Source organism: Enhydra lutris, unplaced genomic scaffold (genome assembly GCF_002288905.1).
Source record: "Enhydra lutris kenyoni isolate GAN:26980312 unplaced genomic scaffold, ASM228890v2 scaffoldscaffold68, whole genome shotgun sequence".
NCBI classification, from domain to species: domain Eukaryota; kingdom Metazoa; phylum Chordata; class Mammalia; order Carnivora; family Mustelidae; genus Enhydra; species Enhydra lutris.
In genome coordinates, this window is record NW_019154152.1 from 12,060,435 (window position 1) to 12,082,490 (window position 22,056).

General features: G+C 39.7%; 1 protein-coding gene and 1 pseudogene across 1 annotated transcript in view; both read right to left on the reverse strand.

The window, feature by feature from the left end:
- LOC111159602 (FCH and double SH3 domains 2) overlaps nt 1-20,444 on the reverse strand; it is a 284,659-nt gene extending 264,215 nt beyond the window's left edge. Inside the window, exons 1-2 of the mRNA XM_022522140.1 lie at nt 20,053-20,444; nt 18,193-18,290 (exon numbers count right to left, since the gene is read on the reverse strand). Of these exons, the coding sequence (XP_022377848.1) occupies nt 18,193-18,290; nt 20,053-20,073 (119 nt within the window). The 5' untranslated portion in view covers nt 20,074-20,444. The remainder of the gene's footprint in view (nt 1-18,192; nt 18,291-20,052) is intronic.
- Nucleotides 20,445-21,271: 827 nt separating this feature from the next.
- Nucleotides 21,272-22,056, reverse strand: part of LOC111159338 — a 38,154-nt pseudogene continuing 37,369 nt past the window's right edge.

The following is a 22,056-nucleotide window of genomic DNA, read 5'->3' on the forward strand; positions in this document are numbered from 1 at the left end:
TCCAACAAATTCCCAGTTGGTACTGATACTACTAGTCCAGAAAACAGTTTGAGAATCAGAGAATTATAAAACTACTCATCCTTCCTTACCCCACCAAATACAAACAAATAAGTAAATCAACTTATATATATATAGTTTTTTAAATTACATACACATAAAAGAAGGGGGAAAAACACCTAATAACAAGCCAAACCACACCCTCTTAGTCATCCAATACAACTGCATTAAAAGTAATATAAATTTGAAAAAATTATTTCACTGACATTTTCAACCCACAAAGAATCCACTCTCAGTTATTCAAGGTTGATTATCCAGTCAATAATTTTATACATCTTGGAAATCCACTTCTCCTGCAGTATCTGTTAGCCAAGGAAATATTTTATGTGATGTCTCAGTTCGGGGGGGAGAAAAAAAAATCTGAAATGCATATCAAATAAGAGTGGTAACTCCTACCCTAGAACAGCAGTTCTCATCCTTACTTACAAATGAGAATACCAGCTATACTTTTAAAGATGCATATGTGCAGGCCTCTCCCCAAATCTACCAACTCTGAGTCTTAAGAGTAGGACCTAAGCATCTGCAATGTTATAAAGTGCCCAGGTGACTCTTCTTTATACAATGCATTCTTGGCACCGTCCTTTCAATTAAGCTATGTTTAATTCTGGGAATTCAAAATATTTCAAAGAAGATAATGTTATCACATTGTGAGGACAATATTTAGGAATCTGAAAAAGCTCTATGATCTTCCTCATAACCATTCTTCCCCCTCACGCCCCACTTCCCAACATCACAGAGGTTGGGGAGCATCTCCCCTCACACTGATCAAATGTGGTCTAAATAGAGCTCTTTTCTTCTCTAGTTACATGTGCTGACCAACTGACTTATTTTAATTGGGCATCTTTGAACTTTTGCCTTTCAACTCTTGATATACTATAAAGAGAAATAATGTCCTCAAACTGAATTACCTGAAAAGAGATAATTTTATCAAAAAAGAAATTGAAGTCAAGTTTGTTATGAATAGGTCCTAAAATGAAGAGAGTCACAAGACATCTTCCAAAGCTTTTTATCATAACATCCTTTAAGCAGTATTTAAGTCAACTCAGTAAATATTGCATGATGATAGAAAATGGCTATCCTCTCATTTTTCAAAAGTATTGATATCATGGCGTGTGCGCGCGCACACACACACACACACACACACACACACACAAAGACCTGGGGAAGAAGACGTTAAAACCCTCAACTAACACTGTATTTTCAAGTAAAAAAATTACTTTCCATTAAGATTAGTCAATACTCATCAAATTGCCAAAATCTTATCAGGAGATCTGTAATTAAGTTCACCTCTGAACACCATGACTTTATATGTTTTCATCTCTGATATATCACATTTAAGACCCATTTTAAGATGCCAAGTTTTCTTTGCCAGGAAAAGAGTTGGGAGACATTTATTACTCAGACAATCTTTTATTAAAGTGGAACACACATTCCTAAGATCCTAGCAGAAAATATATCAAAACATTTTAATCAAATGAAAATTGTTGCTATTTCTATAGAATGCACATAGGTTAACAAATAATTTTTTACTACATTATCTATCTTTCAACATTTTACTCCAAGAGACATCTTATTCCTTATCCTTGAATTACACTGTACATTTATTTTTTTTCTTTTTTTTTTAAATACTTTATTTATTTGAGAGAGAGACAGTGAGAGAGAGTATGAGCGAGGAGAAGGTCAGAGAGAGAAGCAGACTCCCCGTGGATCTGGGAGCCCGATGCGGGACTCGATCCCGGGACTCCAGGATCATGACCTGGGCCGAAAGCAGTCGCCTAACCAACGGAGCCACCCAGGCGCCCTACACTGTACATTTAAAAGATACATCATAAAACTTACACAGCCTCTGCCTGGCAGAGTTACATAAAAATAAACACTGAGGCCTTTTTTCTTGCTTTCTCCTTCCTTAAAATGTTACTGATACATAATATACAGGAGGTTTGAAGACTTAATTTTAATACATGTGTACTAATATATCAACACTAGATCTAGATCAATGACAAAAGATACCACATTAACAAAACATGCATTATCAAAGCCATTTTTAAAATTTTAACAAATTACTATAATTTGTTACTATTATTCTTTTATATTTTTTATAAACTAATAGAACTCTGAAAATCTGATATGTTCCTGAAAGTAAATTTAGGATTATTATGTCTCTTGAGAAGAATACCTGTCCTCCTCTGTGTAGCTATACAAAATATTAGCCAATGTAATTGGCTAAAAGCAATTTATTTTCTAGGTAGAAGCATTTCAGTAACTTTTGTAACTTACTGGTTTCAAATATGTAAAGAAAAATTTTTTTACTAAAGTGAGTTTACTAATATAAAGCATTTACATTCACCCAGAATAAGCTGATTCTAAGCTTTTTGTGGAGTATACTTTATTTTAGGTACACTGCTAAAAAGTTAACAATAAACATAAATTAGATGGCCAGGAAAAAAACCTTGCTGGATAGCAAGACTTCAGCTATTCAAAAACTTTGTATTCCTCACTCAATCACTATAAAACTGCCTGATCTTAACTTACAGCAAAAAAAGACAGACAAGGCATTTTTGACTATGGAAATATTTTGAAATATAACCTAAACCCCAAATATAATTATCAGAAGAGCCAAGAGATTCTCTAGAAGTTCAGTGTTTCACACAATCCTTCAACAAGCCTGGATCTAAAAAACATGTAACTCCAGACCATGTATCTTCTTCCACTCCTATACTAATCAGCCAGACTAAAAGCTGTGCAAGTCACTGAACCTTACACCTCTTCTTTGGTATCTATTCTAAGTAGTAGTTCTTGAAACAAGATACCACATTCCATCCACAATGTCTGGACATGGTAGGCACTGAAAATAGTGTGCCACCAAATATTTAAAATAATCCCAAGTGAAAGACATCTGTTTTCTACTTTCAAGAAAACTGAGTCAAGCTATAAAACCAGGGAAATGATGGTCCTATGTTCCATGGAATTCCTACCAAGATCTAATAAAGGCTGAAAAAAATATGCTTGGAAATACTAGGAAATATTCCCTTGATTTCAACTGCTATTACCAAATTCCTTTAGAGACAGTTTTCAATGAGAGAAAGAACTTAAATTTTAAAGTCAGGCATACATCCAGGTTCAAACCCAGTTCTTCTATTTCTTAGTTCTGATCCTTGGCAAGTCACTTAACCACTCTATGCCTCACTCTCATCTATAAAATGGGAATAATAATAATAATTACAGAATGCATAGCTGCTGGGAGGCTTTTAGATATAATTAATGCTTAGCAACAAGTGTTGACAAGGATGTGGAGAAATCAGAACCCTCAGATTGCTAGTCAGAATGTAAAATGGTATAGTCCCTTTGGAAAGCAGTCTGGCAGTTCCTTGAAAAAACAAAGAGTTAATGTATTAGTCAGCAGTTCCACTCCTAGGCATAGAGTCAAGAGAAATGAGAACACATGTACATGAAAAAACCTGTACATGAATGTTCATAAAAGTGTTACTTGTAATAGCCACAGTGGAACAACTCAAATGTCCATCAACTGATGAATGTATTAATAAAATGTGGCATATCCAAACAATGGAATATTATTTAGCAATAAAAAGGAATGGAGTACTGATAGATGTTACAACATTGATGAACCTTGAAAACATTACACTAAGTAAAAGACGTCAGTTGCAAAAGACCGTATGTTGTATGATTTCATTTATATAAAATGTCCAAAACAAGTAAATCTATGGAAAGCAGATTAGTGATTGCCTAGAGCTGGGCAAATGGGGGTAAGACGGAGGGTAATGGCTAAGGAGTGTGAGGTTTTTTTTTATGGTAATGAAAATGTCCTGAAATGGATTGTGGCAATGGATGTACAACTTTGAATATACTAAAAGACACTGAATTATACACTTTACATGAGTGAATTACATGGTTTAAGAATGATATCTTTTTTTTTAAAGATTTTATTTATTTATTTGACAGAGAGAGATCACAAGTAGGCAGAGAGGCAGGCAGAGAGAGAGGAGGAAGCAGGCTTCCTGCCGAGCAGAGAGCCCGATGTGGGACTCGATCCCAGAACCCTGGGATCATGACCTGAGCCGAAGGCAGAGGCTTCAACCCACTGAACCACCCAGGCTCCCCAAGAATGATATCTTAATAAAGCTGTTAAAAAATTCCTGTGGTACAGAATACACTTAAATATTGAATATCCAAACTCACACATCTAAAAGCAGAGGATAAATTAGGAGTATATAGATATTACATATGTGTAAATACATAATGTTACTTATGTATTTAAAGATAGCTAAATATCTTCCTCCAATACATCTAAGAAATGGACTTTTTCTAGCCATGATGAATTAAACTGATACCAGACCAGCCCTCCTTGGATAACATCTATGAAACTAGACAAAATCTATGACTCTACTATTTTCAGGAGTGAAACCACCGGCAGTACTGGCATACCACATCTGCTCCAGCTTTCTGCCTGGGACACTTTCCCAAATGCATCATGGAGAAGTGAAGCCTAGGCCAAGCATGAAGGTCTTATGAATGGAGAAATCAGAGTTCTGGGCTAGCAGAGTGGCTAGAGTTTATATGACAGAATACTGGAGAGCAGGCAATAATGCAGAAAAGGTGGCCCCAGAAATCTGCATGGGGTCTCCTTAGGCAATGTTGGCTGAGAGTACCAGGCTACACATAAGCAGGGTGAGACTCCATGAGACCTAGAACAATCACTGCTGCAGGCCTGAGAGCCAGAAGCTGCACACTGCTAGGAGACATCAGAATTCCAGTTCAGCCAAAGTGGAGACATTTCTGCACACCCTGGGCACTCAGGCTTTCAGTGGAAACGCCAAAATTCAACACTCTTTAAAGAGAGACAACATAACTAAGACTTCCTATAATGTGCCATCCACAAAGTCCAAATAATCAAAACTTACTAGGTATGAAGATAAGCAGGAAAGTGTGACCCATAATCGGGAGGGAGGGCTGGAAGCAGCCAATAGAAACAGATCACAAGAAGACTCCAAAGTTGGAAACAACAGCCAAGAGCTTTAAAATAGCAATTATAAATATGTTCAAGCACTTAAAGGTACAGTATCAAAAATGAAAATTACACTGGATAGGCTTAGAAACAGACTGAAAATTATAGAAGAGGGGCTCAGTCAGTACAGCATGGGACTCTTGATCTAGGGGTTTTGAGTTCAAGCCTCACACTTGATACAGAGATTACACAAAAATAAAATTCTTTAAAAAAAAAATTACAGGGGCACCTGAGTGGCTCAGTCAGTTAGGCATCCAACTCTTGATTTTAGCTTAGGTCACGGTCTCTGGGTCCTGGGATTGAGCCCCACATTGCCTCTGTGCTCGGTGGGGAATCTCCTTGAGGATTCTCTCTCACTTTCCCTCTTTCCCTCTGCCCCTCCCCCTGCTCATGTTCTCTAATAAATAAATAAATCTTTAAAAAAAATTTTTTTTTAATTACAGAAGGGCCAATGATCCAGAAAACAAATCAACAGAAACTATCCACTCTGAAGAACACAGATTATTATCAAACAGTATAACATATGCAAATCCTTGGAACCCAAAAAGGAAAGAAGAGAAATGGAACAAAAAAAAAAAAATTTGAAGAAATAAATAATGGCCCAAAATTTCTCAGGTTGAAAAACATCACCTATGGATCCAAAAAGTTTAGTGAACCACCAACATGATAATTACAAAGATACCACATTAGTCACATCACACTTCCCAGAATTCAATATCCTGCAAAAATTACCTTCCAAAAATTAGTGTAAAATAAAGACATTTTCAGAGAAGTGAAAGCTAAGAGAATTGTCACCAAAACTCACTAGAATCACTGAAGAAGTTCTTCAGCCCAAAAGGAAATGATACCATCCTTTCTGATGGAGGCATAATACTCCACTGTATATATGGACCATATCTTCTTTATCCATTCATCTGTTGAAGGGCATCTTGGTTCTTTTTTTTTTTTTAAGATTTTTTTTTTTTTTGACAGACAGATCACAAGTAGGCAGAGAGGCAGGCAGAGAGAGAGAGGAGGAAGAGGCAGGCTCCCCGCTGAGCAGAGAGCCCGATGCGGGACTCGATCCCAGGACCCTGGGATCATGACCCGAGCCGAAGGCAGAGGCTTTAACCACTGAGCCACCCAGGCGCCCCGGGCATCTTGGTTCTTTCCACAGTTTGGCGACTGTGGCCATTGCTGCTATGAGCATTGGGGTACAGATGGCCCTTCTTTTCACTACATCTGTATCTTTAGGGTAAATACCCAGTGGTGCAATCGCAGATTCATAGGATAGCTCTATTTTTAATTTCTTAAGGAACCTCCATACTGTTTTCCAAAGTGGCTGTGCCAACTTGCATTCCCACCAACAGTGTAAGAGGGTTCCCCTTTCTCCATATCCTCTCCAACACTTGTTGTTTACTGTCTTGTTGATTTTGGCTATTCTAACTGGTGTAAGGTGGTATCTCAATGTGGTTTTGATTTGAATCTCCCTGACGGCTAATGATGATGAACATTTTTTCATGTGTCTGTTATCCATTTGTATGTCTTCTTTGGAGAATCCCATAACATTATCATAAAATTTTTAAAATTAAGAAACCTATTGGGTATTTACTGAAAGCAAGGAAAGAAGTGTTCTCTATCATGCAACAAACATTTGCTTATAAAACTCAAAATTAGTGTATTAGTATATTAATACATTGTAATTAGAATATTTGTATTATATCTTGTACAGCACTATAGGCAAGCTAATATTAGTGGAGAAGAATTAATAATGTATACTGCACATTAAATATATCCAGTTGAAATATTAAAACAAAAACAGTTTATATAAATAAAACTACTACAAAAAATTAAAAATTTTAAGAAAAAAAGGAAATGATACAGACAGAAACTCAAAACTATGTTACTGGTCTGGGGAAAGAAAGAAAAGTCAAAATTGGTAAATAAATATAAAAGACTTTTTTCTATGCTTAATCTCTTCAAAAGATAACTGTGTTTAAAGCAAAACTAATATCATATTATGAAGTTTATAAAGTATGCAGCACAAAGTCTGGGATGAAGTAATTAGAATTGGACTTCTTGCAAGTGCCTTAGGTGGAGAGGTATAATATATCTAAGTATACAGTGATAAATTAAAGATGCATGGTGTAACACCTAGAACAACCACTTGAAAAACAGAAAGAGGTACAGCTAAAAATGCAAGAGAAGAAAAGGCAGTACTAAAAATTATTCAATTTGCTCAATACAGCTAAGGAAACTATTACATAAAATACCTCTACAGCAAAACAGAAAACAATTCCTCCATAAAAGAAGTTGGCTTATAATGCAAAATACATTTTACCACAGAAACATTTCAAAATAGGACATTTAAAAATTTTTATTTAAAATATTTGAAAATATGACTATAATGTAAAACCTTTGGATAAAGTGAGCTAAAATAAAATTTGAGGCTGAACAGAAATCTAACCACTTAATACGTGTACTTGTTTCAGAATAAAAAAAAAAAAATCCACAACGCAGAAAGAAACACAGTAATACACAGAGCCTGTTTCCCCAACTCTGAACTATAATCAGCTGAAGATGTGTCATTCTAAGAAAAGAAGTTTATAAATCGAGTATTCTTAAATTTGTACATACTAGAAATAAACTGCAAAGTCTGTTAATACAAAAATACATAAAACTAACTTCACTAAAAATTAATTAAAAGCCAAATGTTTAGCAATTCTGAATCACCTAATTTTAGTCTTCAGAGTAGGTAAAATTCACGTGACTCAAAATTCAAAACATAAAAAAATGGTATGTAATAAAAAGTCTCTGCCTCTTGCCCCCATTCTCCAACCACCAAAGAGGGAAAAACAAGTACCACTAAAATATAATCAAGAAGTATAACTCTCCCAGTTGTTTCCTGTGGAACCACAGACATGGTAACACTTTTCCTAACACCAGAAATAACATTTTCTTTTTGAACTGGGATTATGTCAAATTTCACAAAACAGAAAACATCTGGATGACAAGAGATGTGAATGCAAAAAAAAAAAAAAAAATCAAATGGAATTTTAAAATAAAGCATACCAAGGAATACTGTGAAGACAAAATAAGATGAAATAAAACTATCAGCTAAGGTTCTATTCAGTCCTGACCAACACATGACAGGAAATCTGCAGCAATGGAACAAAAGACGAGGTTACAAGTTTCTGTGCCTAGTTCCCAGATTAGTCACTGAAGAATGGACAGCACAAACCATACTTAGACACTAACTCCTGCTTATGCATCGCATCATTCCTGAAGGCTGACACCAATGAAACAGAATGGGATTTTTGAAATTCAAATGAACATTCAAAAAATTTACAAAGAAAAACATAAACTTACCACCACAGGCTTCCTCAAGTACTTTATATTTTCAAGACTGAATTGCCAATCCTCAATTATTAAGGGGCAAATTATTCAGCTAGGAGTAATTCTAGCTCTTATTTCTCCTTCTCTAATTTCAATTTAGCCACTTCACTACTTATTAATGCTTTCACCTGAGAAGTAAAAGAAGTTCAGCAAAACCACAACTGCCTGGAGGCCCTTGGGCCACCATTTCTCTAAATTATCAGAAGACCATAAATGGTTAGATTTTTAACCACTCCTGCGTTGCTAAGAGGAGAATACTAAGAGGCCACTGGCCTATTGGGCCATTACCTACGGCAAATATAAAAACCTACTCCTGACCTATGCCTCTGAATTCAAAAGAAGTTGGTAGGAGGGCATACAAGTGTTTTCTAAGGAATTCCTTACTCCAGCTTTATCTTTCACAATTAAACCCCAACACATTTTTTACACTTTTATGGGAAACACTAGAAGTAACTTAGAAATTGGTCCCTATGGCAAAAAGGGCAAAACAGTAATGTGGAAAAAGCCGTATCACTGCCACCAAAAACTTATTTCTTGCTGGCAAAGACCACCTCTCCAAGAATATAATCATATTCCCAGCCTCCTCTGCAACTAGCCACGCAGAGGCAGATGAGCCAAACTCAGCCAATAAGATACAAAGTCAAGTCTATTGAGATAATTTCTGGTAGAAATTATCTTCTCAGAGGAAAGAGGAGAAGAAGAGAGGGAAAATTTGCATTAAAGATAAACTGCCCTTCCCTCCTCTTCCTCTGCTAACACTGTTGTATAAGATCATCATGCTTGGAATTGCATAAGTCATACAGCAATAATGAGAAGAATCATAACCAACACACAGAAAAGTAGAAGGTACCAAGGACTAATGAACTTAGTGAAGGAAATTCTTTTTTTTTTTTTTAAAGATTTTTATTTATTTATTTGACAGACAGATCACAAGTAGGCAGAGAGGCAGGCAGAGAGAGAGAGAGGAGGAAGCAGGCTCCCCACTGAGCAGAGAGCCCGTTGCGGGGCTCGATCCCAGGACTCTGGGATCATGACCTGAGCCAAAGGCAGAGGCTTTAACCCACTGAGCCACCCAGGTGCCCCATGAAGGAAATTCTTAATATTACTTGAATAATTTATCTTTAAGGCTCATTGCATTTTTAACTCATCAGTTAACTCTTTAGGGGATAAGTCAGTCACAGACCATAATTCTGAATTGGTGTTCTGAATTACTTAACATAATCACAATCCACAAAAGACAATTATCATATGATCTCTCTGATATGAGGAAGTTGAGATGCAATGTTGGGGGTTTGGGAGGTAGGAAAAGAATAAATGAAACAAGATGGGATCGGAGGCAGACAAACCTTAAGAGACTCTTAATCTCAAAACAGAGGGTTGGGGAGGGGGGAGCAGTTATAGACATTGGGGAAGGTATGTGCTATGGTGAGTGCTGTGAAGTGTGTAAACCTGGCTATTCACAGACCTGTACCCCTGGGGCTAATAATAGATTATATGTTAATAAAAAAATAAAAATGTATAAAAAAATAATAATCACAATCCGCATGCATTCATTGAGCATCTATTATGTCACTATACAAGAGAGCTTTTATATGCATTACTTTGTTTCAATTACCAAAATAACCCCATAAGATATTATAATTATTACCATTTTACAGATAAGTATATATATAGACATATAGACATTTATATATAGAGAGAGAGAGACATGAGGCTCTGAGAAGTTTAAGTGACTTGTGGTGATTTAGGGTCAATAAGAGTTAATAAGAGATTAAGACTAGGATTCATCCCCCAGTTGCATGCCTCTTAAGCTAGTTCTCTGTTCAAATCTATAAATCTATAAATCATTAAACAAATTCTCCTGCAGTGGTTTGCAATAGCCATCCCAATCAGAACCAAGTCTTCATATTTTAGGAGCACATAAGGATCTATGAACAATGGCTTATGAGTTCATAAACCATTAAAGAGCAATAGGAAAAGGTATTGTTAAAACCCTGACTCTTTCAAGTAGGCATTGGTCTGTGACAAAAAGTTTTAGTAAACAGATTCTTTCAAACTGTATTTCCCTATTTCCTCCTCTGCCTAGTTTGTACCTCCTACTCTTAGTCTTAGTCTCCCCCCTCCAGAACTGACCATAATGTAGAAGGATATATTTAAAATGTAAATTCATTTAGTCAGTTAAAATTCCATGTTATCCTTTCATTTTAAAATCAGGTAATCTTTTTTTTCCCTCTCATTCAAAGAAATGTTAAGTGCAGTCCTATTTTATCTTTTTCCATGCAGTCCTATTTTTAAAAGTTCTCCCCTCATGATTTATATCATTATAAGTTATCATCTGAAAGAATACTGGGGCACCTGGGTGACTCAGTCAGCTAAGCATCCAACTTGATTTTGGCTTAGATCATGATCTCAGGGTTGTGAGATCAAGCCCTGAATCAGGCTCCATGCCCAGCTTAAGATTCACCCTCTCCCCGAAACATATGAGACTCTTTATCATAGGAAACAAACTGAGGGTTGCTGGAGGGGAGGGGGGTAGGGGGATGTGGGTACTGGGTGAGGGCACGTAATGTAATGAGCACTGGGTATTATATAAGACTGATTAATCACTGAATTCTACCTCTGTAACTTAAAAAAGGTTCTCTTTCTCCCTCTCCCCCTCCCTCCTTCTAAAAAATAAATTTTTAAATTTTTAAAGAAAGGAAGAACACTGAATTGAGAAGCAATTTACAATTTTTGCATGAATGAAAATAGACCCAGGTCCAGTATCTGATTAGCTACTTCGTTTTCATCATATCAAAAACATTGATTCTAAGACACATTATATTCCACTAAGAAAAAATGCTGCCAACTAAATTGATACAATACCCTACCACTTACAATTTTTATTTATACTTATTGAAAGAGTGCTTTTAAACTTATTTAGTCAGATTTTTTAGGATATATACTCTTGTGCATGATTTTAAAAAGATAAACTGATGCATAAACTGGTCACACTCAGGAGTCAAGCTCTTCTGAACCACTGTTCTGAATCAATCATTGATACCTATATTTTTCCACACAATATCATCCTCTGCACCATCAAAAGCCCAGCTGAACCAACATTTGTATTCCAACCATTAACTGTGGGATTTTCTTTCAAGCCTGCCAATAGGTATTCAAATTCTTTTTTTTTTTTTAAGATTTTATTTATTTATTTGACAGAGAGAGAGATCACAAGCAGGCAGAGAGGCAGGCAGAGAGAGAGGAGGAAGCAGGCTCCCTGCTGAGCAGAGAGCCCGACGCGGGGCTCGATCCCAGGACCGTGAGATCACGACCCGAGCCGAAGGCAGCGGCTTAACCCACTGAGCCACCCAGGCGCCCCAGGTATTCAAATTCTATGCATGAAGAGACACTGACAACTACATCAAAGCCAAAACCAACTCTAAGATGTATCTGGATTTCAGAAGAATGTAAAAACAAAAACAAAAACAAAAAAAACTGTGCTTCTTAGAATTAATGAAACACAAAAACCTCCACTGTTACCTTGAATAAGACAACATCCCTCTTCCCAGGCTCTAATTTCCACTAACAATAGCAGCTACCAATGCTGAAGATCTACCATGCTCAGCATTTCATGTATCTCATTTAACTTTTATAGAAAAGCAAAAAAGGTAGGTACTAACCTTATTTTACATATATGAAATATGAGGCTCACAGAACCTTAGTAATTTGTCCAAGATTACCCAACTAATAAGTGGCAGAGTTGGGTTTCAATCTCTGGTCTACCTTCAAAGTCCTTATCCTTTCCACTGCTTCAGTAACTCAAAATTTAATGCATGTCTGAATCACCTCAGGTGATTCTTCCAGAGTGGGAAAAATATAGTAAATACTGTATATATTTGCAAATCAAATAACTTACATATATAGACATACATATACATGTACATAAAGAACTCTTACAATGCAATAAGACAAATAACCCAATTTAAAAATGGGCAAAAGATCTGAATAGACATTTCTCCAAAGATATACAAATGGCTAAAATAAACACATGAAAAAAAGCTCAATATCACAGACTATTAGAGAAACGCAAATAAAAGCCACAACAATACCACTTCACACCCATTAGGATGGCTATAACCAAAAGACAGACAATAATAAGCATCGGCAATGATGTAGAGAAACTGGAACCTCCATAACATGATGGCTAGTGGGAATATAAAATGGTGGAGCCACTTTGGAAATCAGTTTGAAAGTTCCTCAAAAAGTTAAACAGAGTTACCATATGACCCAGCAATTCCACTACCAGATTCATACTCAAGATAAATGAAAACATAAGTCCACACAAAAATTTGTACATGAATGTTCAAGGGAACATTATTCATAACAGCCAAAAAATTATCAACTGATAAGTAGGTTATTAAATGTGGTGGTACATCCATCCAACAAAGTATTATTCAGCAATAAAGAGGAATGAAGTACTGATGCTATAACATGGATGAACCTTGAAAATATTATGCTAAGTAAAAGCCAGTCACAGAAGACCACACACTGTATTATTTCATTTTTACAGATTCCATTTCTATAGAAAAAGAAAGTAATTGCTTAAGGCTAGAGAAAATTATGGAAGTGACTGCTAATCAGTACAGAGTTTCTTTCTGGGGAAGCAAAATGTTCTCAAGTTTAAGTGTTGATGGTCATACAATCCCATGAATATACTAAAAACTTTAAATAGGTTAATTGCATGGTATATAAATTATATATCAATACAATATAACTTTTTTAAAAAACAGTCTAGACCAGATTACTTCTAAGGCTCCCTTCTAGACATAACAGTCTCTGAGACAATGAAAAAATTCTCAGAGCATCCATAAATAGTCAAGAATCCAATCCCCGGTGAGTCCCACAAACTTACAGTTTATAGAAGGTAACATATAGTATAGTAATTCCTCACTTGAGGTCACTAGACCTCCAGGTTTCTACAAAGAAAAGACAGGTGCTTTTTAAGCTAGTTTCCATTTTTCAGAACATCTGTGAGAAACCATACACTCAGCCTTCTCTGAGGTAAAGTTTCAAGTATCTTTGCCTTTGTCTGGATTCATGTTAGTAGTTTTAAAATACTGATTCAAAGCTGATTGACAGCCTGATGTATGAAAAGTTAAAAGAAAAAAAATTATTAGTTAAAATGTACTATTTGATAGGCAAAATGTTTCAAGAAATGGGACTTATGATGATTTCCTTGATTAAAAGCTTGGATAATACAGAGAGATGGGATAGTGCACTAGACTAGAAATTAGAGAAATAGCATTTTTTTTCTCAGTATGATTCACTTCATCTCACTGTGCCTCAGTTTCCATTTTCATTGACAAACATGACAGTGTTCAACTGACTCTAAAATTCTATGGTTTTTCCAAATTATATAATGACCTAAAAATGTCTGCTAAGAAGGTAGTTCTTTATATTCAGGATCCCTGCAAAGAACTTTCTTTATTGACTCTACTTAGTACATCATAAGAATAAACAATATGAAATATATAATATTAATAAATAATATATAGGCTGTAGTATTTAGAAACTTATACATGGTTTTAGAAAGCAAAGAGAAAAAATAATAATAATAAACTAAAAAGAAAGTAAAGTTTCCTTGTCTATTGCTGACAGCAAAAGTCAACAGGAAACACTTCAGTATAAAATCTCCCCAAAGCATGGAATGTCCCTGATTAACAACAAATGAGTTATCTTTCATTCTCAAATTTTACTCCCAACACACCAGCTTCCAAATACATCTCTGGAACAAATGAACTGAAGCAGGGGAGGAGAGCAAAGGAAAAATACTGTATCATAACTGGTTTCCTCCCTTCAAAATTCCAGAAGATGAGAAGGGGGGGAAGGAAGTGGAAACCAGCCATAACCCAGCATGAAATTGTCTATTTACAGCTTAATACACTACATCTCCTATTACATCTCCTACTTACAGCTTAATAATTATTGTGGTCTTTTAATTTTTCGCTCTTTTTAAAGTAATAAAAATTTTTCTCTGCCTACTAGTAATTTCTTTATATTAAGAAAAGCTATTTGTACTTTTTTTAAGTGAATTCACACTAACTTAAATTGAGCATAATACTGGTTAAGGCATCGGTGAGAAGGATTACTATTTGTGGGGTTTTGGGGAGGAAGGGGATGGGACCCTCAAAAAAAAAAAACAAAGGCACCTGGCTGGTTCAGTCCATATAACATGCAACTCTTGATTTCCAGGTTTTGAGTTCAAGTACCACACTGGGGGTAAAAAGTACTTTTAAAAAAGGTGAGGGGGGTGGGGACAACAAGCAAGATCTTTTACAAGATAATACATATAAAAACTTCAAGTTCAGAGATTGCTAATGAATTTTTTTTAAAAGATTTTATTTATTTATTTGACAGATAGAGATCACATGTAGGCAGAGAGGCGGGCAGACAGAGAGAGAGGAAGAAGCAGGCTCCCCGCTGAGCAGAGAGCCCAACGTGGGGCTCGATCCCAGGACCCTGAGATCATGACCTGAGCTAAAGGCAGAGGCTTCAACCCACTAAGCCACCCAGGCGGCCCTTGCTAATGAATTTTTAAATGTCATTCTACTTGCTAGGACAGACCAAAAAAGCCAAACTACCCCCTTTCTCAAGCAACTAAAGTTATTATGAATATCAAGGGTATGCAATTTTCAACTTCCAATTCAATATTATCATTGAAAAAAAAAATCAGAAACATAAATTCACCTATTAGGAGGTAATACAGTATTCTGATCACAACTACATAGGAGTGAAGGAATTCATTGAAATAACTTAATATAGGGGCGCCTGAATGGCTCAGTGGGTTACAGCCTCTGCCTTCCGCTCTGGTCATGGTCCTGGGGTCCTGGGATCGAGCACCACATTGGGCTCTCTGCTCAGCCGGGAACCTGCTTCCTCCTCTCTCTCTCTGCCTGCCTCTCTGCCTACTTGTGATCTCTGTCTGTCAAAGAAATAAATAAAATCTTTAAAAAAAAAAAAAAAGAAAGAAAGAATTTAATATAAAAGGAGAACATATATCATTTGAATAAAGAATCTACTAATTCGTGGAACACCAACAATCTATGTATTTATATATTATATGTAAATATAGATATACTCAACATCAAATAGTACAATATGTTTTAAAGTGCCCACATGAATCAAAGTATAACACAAGCCCAACAGACAACACTCTAGCACCCTACAAACAGAACAATAAAACATTTCACCTAAAAACAAGTAAGGTACACTTAAATATAACCAGTTACATTCACTAAACAATTCTGCCAGCCTAAACAAAGGGTACAAAGACACAAAACTGAATTAAGACTTACCCCCTGACTTCAAGGAATTCACCTGAGGGGGGAAGCCAAAAGCATGTGCAAAATCAAAATCCTCTGAGATCACAGAGATCAACAAACTTGCAAACTTAGTGGCAACCAGAATTTGCCAGGTGAAAAAGTGGGAGGAAGGGTATTAACGGGCAAAGAGAATGGTGTATTTAAAGGAATGAATGTACAGAGCACAATTAGATAACCAGAAGTCCTGAGTGGCCAAGGCAAGGGGAATAAGAAGGAAGGATGAATAAGCATGAAATGGCAGTAATTACATCAGGAAAGGAAGCTTGTGGCTAGGTTGCAGAGCGTTATATATGCTACAACAAGGTGTGTAGTCTTTATCTGGGAGGCCATAGAGAACAGAGGATATAATAAACAGTGTTTTTAGAAACCTAACTGGTGGGTCACCTGGGTGGCTCCATCAGTTAAGCGTCTGCCTTCAGCTCAGGTCATGATCTCAGAGTCCTGAGATTGAGCCCCATGTCAGGCTCCCTGCTCAGCAGGGAGTCTGCTTATCCCTCTCCCTCTGCTCCTTCCCCCTGCACCTGCATGTGCACACTCTCTCTCAAATAAATAAAATCTTAAAAAAAGAAAAGGAAAGGAAAGAAAGCTAACTGGTGACAATGTGGAAGACAGACTTTAAAGAAGAGATTGAGGCATAGAAGATATGAGAACACTACTGCAATAGTTGGGATATTATTGCAATAAGGCAAGTGAAATGTGATGGCATCAGCAATACTACAAACAAATAAGTAACAGGAGCAGAACAACCTATATCAATTTAGCAGTGATTGTGTGTCCCCATACTTGACCATAAGCTCTGGTACTAAGGTATAGGCAGGAAGGGAAAAAAAGAAAAGAATGTAAACAAGAAGTCTTAGAAGGTATAATCACAGGGTTTAATGACCACTGACCTTCCATACCTCAGAGAAGCCTCACTTACTAATTTGGCCTTACAAAACTGCTTCCAAAAATTTATTACTTTCTTCATCTGGAGATTGCTACTACAATACCATATTTCACTTAATAGATGTTTAAAACTTAATTTTTTTTTAAAGATTTTATTTATTTATTTGACAGGGGTCACAAGTAGGCAGAGAGACAGGCAGATTGGGGGAGGGGGCTCCCCACTGAGCAGAGAGCTAGATGCGGGGCTCGATCCCAGAACCCTGAGATCATGACCTGGGCCAAAGGCAGAGGCTTAACCCACTGAGCCAGCCAGGTGCACCAAAACTTAATTTTTAACCTTATGAAGAGCTTCAGGTATTTTGCACAGGAATTATTTAAGTCTAAAAATTCCCCTGTGGCCACATGAAAAACAAAAAGAAACTAATGCAGAATTAAAATAGAATACTTCCCAGTGAGAAAACAATGATCTTAGTATATTCAAGTTTGGATAAGACTAAATTTATATGCCCTAGTTAGAAACCCTGAACAGACAGGAGAAATAGTCACAAGTAGTACCTAAATTAAATATGGGGCAGGAAAAAGGGAGCTCTTTAAATTAAAATGTTTGGGCTCCAAACAATTCAACTATCCAAACACATAATTTTATTATAACAACACACAGATCATATTTTTCATGAAGTCAACATGAGGTTATGCACCACAGGAGAAACAGGCAACAGATAAAGCTTATAGACCCAATGCCAATTTGATAAATGTGTTACTAAAGGGAAATAAGAATTGTAGCCACTCTGTTTCAACATGCAACTTATCTTCTATCCTTTATAAAAATATATTTGTTGAGCTGTCAATTTGTATTACAGGATTGTTAAAAGAGTGGTATTTCTTTCAGTAAAATGAGTCATGCTTCCCTCTATAAAGATACTGATTTTCACAATGCTGGCAAGATGGCTTATTTATTTAGAATTGTCTTGATTACGAATACAGGTAACTTTAATGACAAAATATGATAAACATATTTCCCACTAAATTTAATGTTCAAAGACAAAATTGTATTTGTCATGTTCTAACAAATAGTGCCAGTGTACAATAGTCTGAGGTTGACAGGCTCAACCCCAGATATTAACTATTAACCAGAGGTGTCAGTTTAAAAAATCTCTGTGAAATCATTAAGGTCAGTAAATGTTACAATTCAGTGGAAAGATTATTTAAATAAGAATTTTTACTTTAATAATTATAATTTAATAATTTTTAAGAGCCTTGTTTTTTCATGATAGTATGTGTAGCTTATAGGTTCCACCACTAAAGGGGAAAAAAAAAAGTTTGTATTGCGTTAGTTCCAGTTATAATTCCTAGCTGAGTCAAAGCTCTAACAGCATTAAAGCAGGAAATCCAAAAGGAAATTCCATCATCAGTTCCTGGGGCTTGGTAACTCAATGGTTCTTTGAAACAAAGATATAAAAGTTCTTATACTATTTACTATAACCTTACCTCATATCTTCAAGTAAATCACATTCTGCTTGATGTTTGGCTTGAAGTTTTGTCATCTGCTCAACTTGAGTGTTTTTCAGTTCTTGTGTAACTTTCACCTAAAATATATCATATATTATGAAGGCCTTAACTGCAACTTTAAAAACAAAGTCATTACTTAAGCAAAATACTTAATAGCTGTCAGAATATATACCTCTTGCTCGTTTCTCCCCTACAGAATATATACCTTTTGCTCATTTCTCCCCTAAAGGCCATAAATCCATTACTAGTTACCTAATTTTGTTTCCTGAGGACACAATGAGAAATCTAGCCAAATATCCTGAAAGAGGGTAAATGAAAGTAAAAGAGTATAAAAATTACAGATTAAAGAAATGCAAAATAAACTGCCAGTTATTCCTTTTCATGCACAAGCTTAATACATAGGTAGCAGTCTTCTTAGAGTTTTAAGAGTCTGTCTTCTATTTCTTCCAAAAAAGATTCAAAGATCTCAACCACCAGGAGAGGTGAGCTGAGTATAGATGGCAGACGTGAGTATAGGAATGTCTAATATACAATGGCCAAAATTTACACAATCATGAAATTATATGCATAAATTGACTACATAAATCATCCCATAATGGCTGCGAGAAAGCACAGTCTCAGGATGCCAGCTCGCTGACAGCGCATCAAATCACAATCTCTTTCTCACAAAGGAGAAAGCAAAAGTGACCTTCCAGCATATGCAGTGCTTTTAAGCCACCCCAGCAAGCCGGTCCCCGTGGCGGCTCCACTTCAAACAGAACAGCAAATGCAAGCTGTCCAGTGCCTCGCCAGCCAGGCCCGGACCCCAGGGTTCCAGGTTTCAGTGGGCCTGGAATCCCTGCCGCCGCCGCGGAGCCGGGCTAACCGGGAGGGGTGGGGGTACATGTGTGAAAGAAAAAAGAGTCACTTAACTGGAGAAACACGGATTAAGAAAGAGAAAAAGAAGAAGCAGACGCGAGCGAGTAAGGCATTCAGCAAATGTTTGCCCACGAGGGGAGGACAGAACAGCATTCTCCACCCAATGCCCAGGGTAGACACTCAGTAACCATCTGCAGAATTAAAAAGACAAGGACACAGCCTCAGCCCTTGAGAACGCTGGGGAAGAGGGCAGCGAAACAGTTCTCGAAGGGCGCAGCTGGGGGAGCCGCTGACACGCCGAGAGCACCCGTCACTCCCACCCCAAGCCCAGATCGCAATGCACACGCCACGCACCGCCCGGTTCTCGCTCTCCCGGGACAGCACCAGCCTCCTGACCCCCTAGCTGGAGGGGCGGGGCAGGACCAGGGGTGGGTGGGGGGAAGGCTTAATTTCTTGTTTTCCCCTGGGGTGGGGGGCGGTGACTAGTCCAACTTCTTTTCGGCCGCCCCGTGGGAAAGGCAGGCCGAACCTTACCGCTAGGCTGGAAACAAATTCCCTGAAAATGATCAAATGGGCAAGGGTGGCAACAAGCAGACGGAGGGCTCAAACCTGGCGAAGACTAAACAATCACACAAGCACAGGCTCTGAGAAGCAGCAGGGGCTCCCCGCCTCCCCTCGGTGCAGCCCCGAGAATGCACTTTGCAGCGAGCAGCACTGCCATGCGCGCGCACACATACAAATGCACACCCGAAACTCCTGTGAAATGTATGGGGGTCTCCCGTGCGGTGGAAGGGACGAGCCCCGGCAGCCCCTTCATCAGAAAGACACCTCACCCGCGTGGCCCCCTACTGAAGCCAGCGGCAACTCGGTGACAAGCCCGAGACGACGGCGGTCACGGCCCCTTGCGGAAAGGGGGAGGGGGCGCCGCGTCCCTTGTACACATCCCTCCCAAACCGCAAAGCCCCCCAACTGCACCCTCACCTTCCTCGGCGGCGGCTGCATGATGCTGAAGGGACATCAATCCTCCCCCCGACGGCGGCGTCAGCTCGGACGAGGAGATTGGGGGCCGTGAGGAGGGGAGATCCGGCAAGCGTGTGTTTGTGTGTGTGCAAGGAGAGCCAGAGAACGAGGACTCGCCCGGCAGGGAGCAAGGCAAGGCCGGCAGGCAGCTGGAGGACCCGGGTCGGACCGCTAGTGTGAAGAGAAGGAGGAGGAGCGCCGGGAAGGCCTGGGGCTCCGGCGGCCCGGGGGGTGTGTGAGGGAAGGAGGCGGAGACCGCGAGGGGGCGGGGGCCCGGGAGCTGGGGTGCAGGGTCTCCGAGCTCGCCGAAAGGCTCTCGAGCAGCAGCGTTGTCCCGTTCCCCGCCCGCCGGCGCCGCAGCTCCTCGCAGACGCGGCCTCCCGCCCCCACTCAAGCAGCCCAGCCCTCGCTGGGCCCAACGCCCCCGCCCGGCCCGGGAAGGTGGAAGGCGGTGCCGCGCTCTCGGCTTCAGCTCCTCCACTCCGGCCGCGGGAATTTCCGGCCCCACCGTGTGGCGCAGCGCCCCGCTCCGGCGGCAGAGGGGACAACACAGTCCAAAGCGGGGTTCCAGGGGCTGGGCCACGCTGGAGGGAGGGAGCGTGGCCGCGGCGCGGGGCTTCGGATCTCGGCGGGGGACGTGGGGGAACTAACGGATCCGTCGGCGAATAGGAGGGGTAGAAACGCTAGAGGAGCGCGAAAATTCCCCCGTTGTCTCCGAGAGTGGCACGTTCCAAACGCCTCCTGTCCTCCCTCCCCCACACCCAGAGCCAGACGGTGGCTTCACGCGCGCCTTCCCGCCAGCCGACCGGGCGCGCGCCTCCGATCGGGGCCGCGCACGTGGGCGGGAGAGGGCTCTGCGCCGACGCACGCGCACAAGCCGCCCCCGCCTCCTGCCGGCTTTTGGGCTGCAGTGCTTTTGTGTGTGTCTGTGTGTTGGGGTGGGGGGACGACACTCAGAGTGAAGTTTTTACTGTACGCGAAGGGTAGCATGCCTGTGACAGCAGGAGAGTTCCACTTCTTTCCAACACCCCTCTCTGGCGAACGAATGCGCTGGCCAGATAGCCAAGCGTGAGGGGGCGAGCATCGACAAGTTCTTCCTCAGCGGGCCACAGGTGCCCACTGCTGCGGTGCCGGGCAGGGGGGCATCTCGTGGCCTCGCAGAGAAGAAAACGGCTCTCTGCTACAGGGCATTCTCGTCAAAGAGCACGGACTCTGTGCTGGAGGGGAACCGTGAGGTCGTTAAGATCAGGATCCCCAATTCACAGATGGAGAGGCTAGTTCCCATAGGAGAGACTTTTCACACAGCAAGACTAGACTCTGCGTCACGAAGGGCTCTGTGGGTTTTAAAACAAAAAACCGTGCAGATGATAACCATGAAGAAAAGTAGAGGAGGCAGCAAGGGCAACAGAGGAAGCTCTTGTCTGGGAGTCAGGACTTCTGGGTGTCAGTCCACTCTGTGCCTCTGACTGAGTGAGATGGATGTGCGGAGGATGAACTAGATCGCCTCACGGTTTTATCAGAAGCTGGGGTCCCAGACAACTGTTCTCAGAAGCGTAGTCAGGCAAAAGAAGAAAGTCACTGAGGTCTGGAGAGACCCAAGTATCTTGCCTGAGGCCACAAGTGGCCAGAAATTGGGAAGATGGGACTCGAATCCAGGTTGTTCACCTCAGATTATTTAGATTCTTTGTACAGGAAGGTGATAGAATCAGAGCTATGCATGAGTCAGGTTGTGTAGGAACTAGGAGATCAGGCTTGTTTTTTCTAGTTTCCTTGAGGCTATTCAAAAGTCAACCCTTCACCAGAGCCCTCAGTCACTATCAGGGAAGGCCTGGGGCAATGGAGCAGGTGGGCAGCGGCCTAGCTCCCTGACAGCTGTGGGACAGCAGAGCTGAAGCCCAAGGTAGCCAGACTGGGCTCCAATCTCAGCTTCAGCACCATGGTGAGGCCTTGAGCTGATCAGTTTCA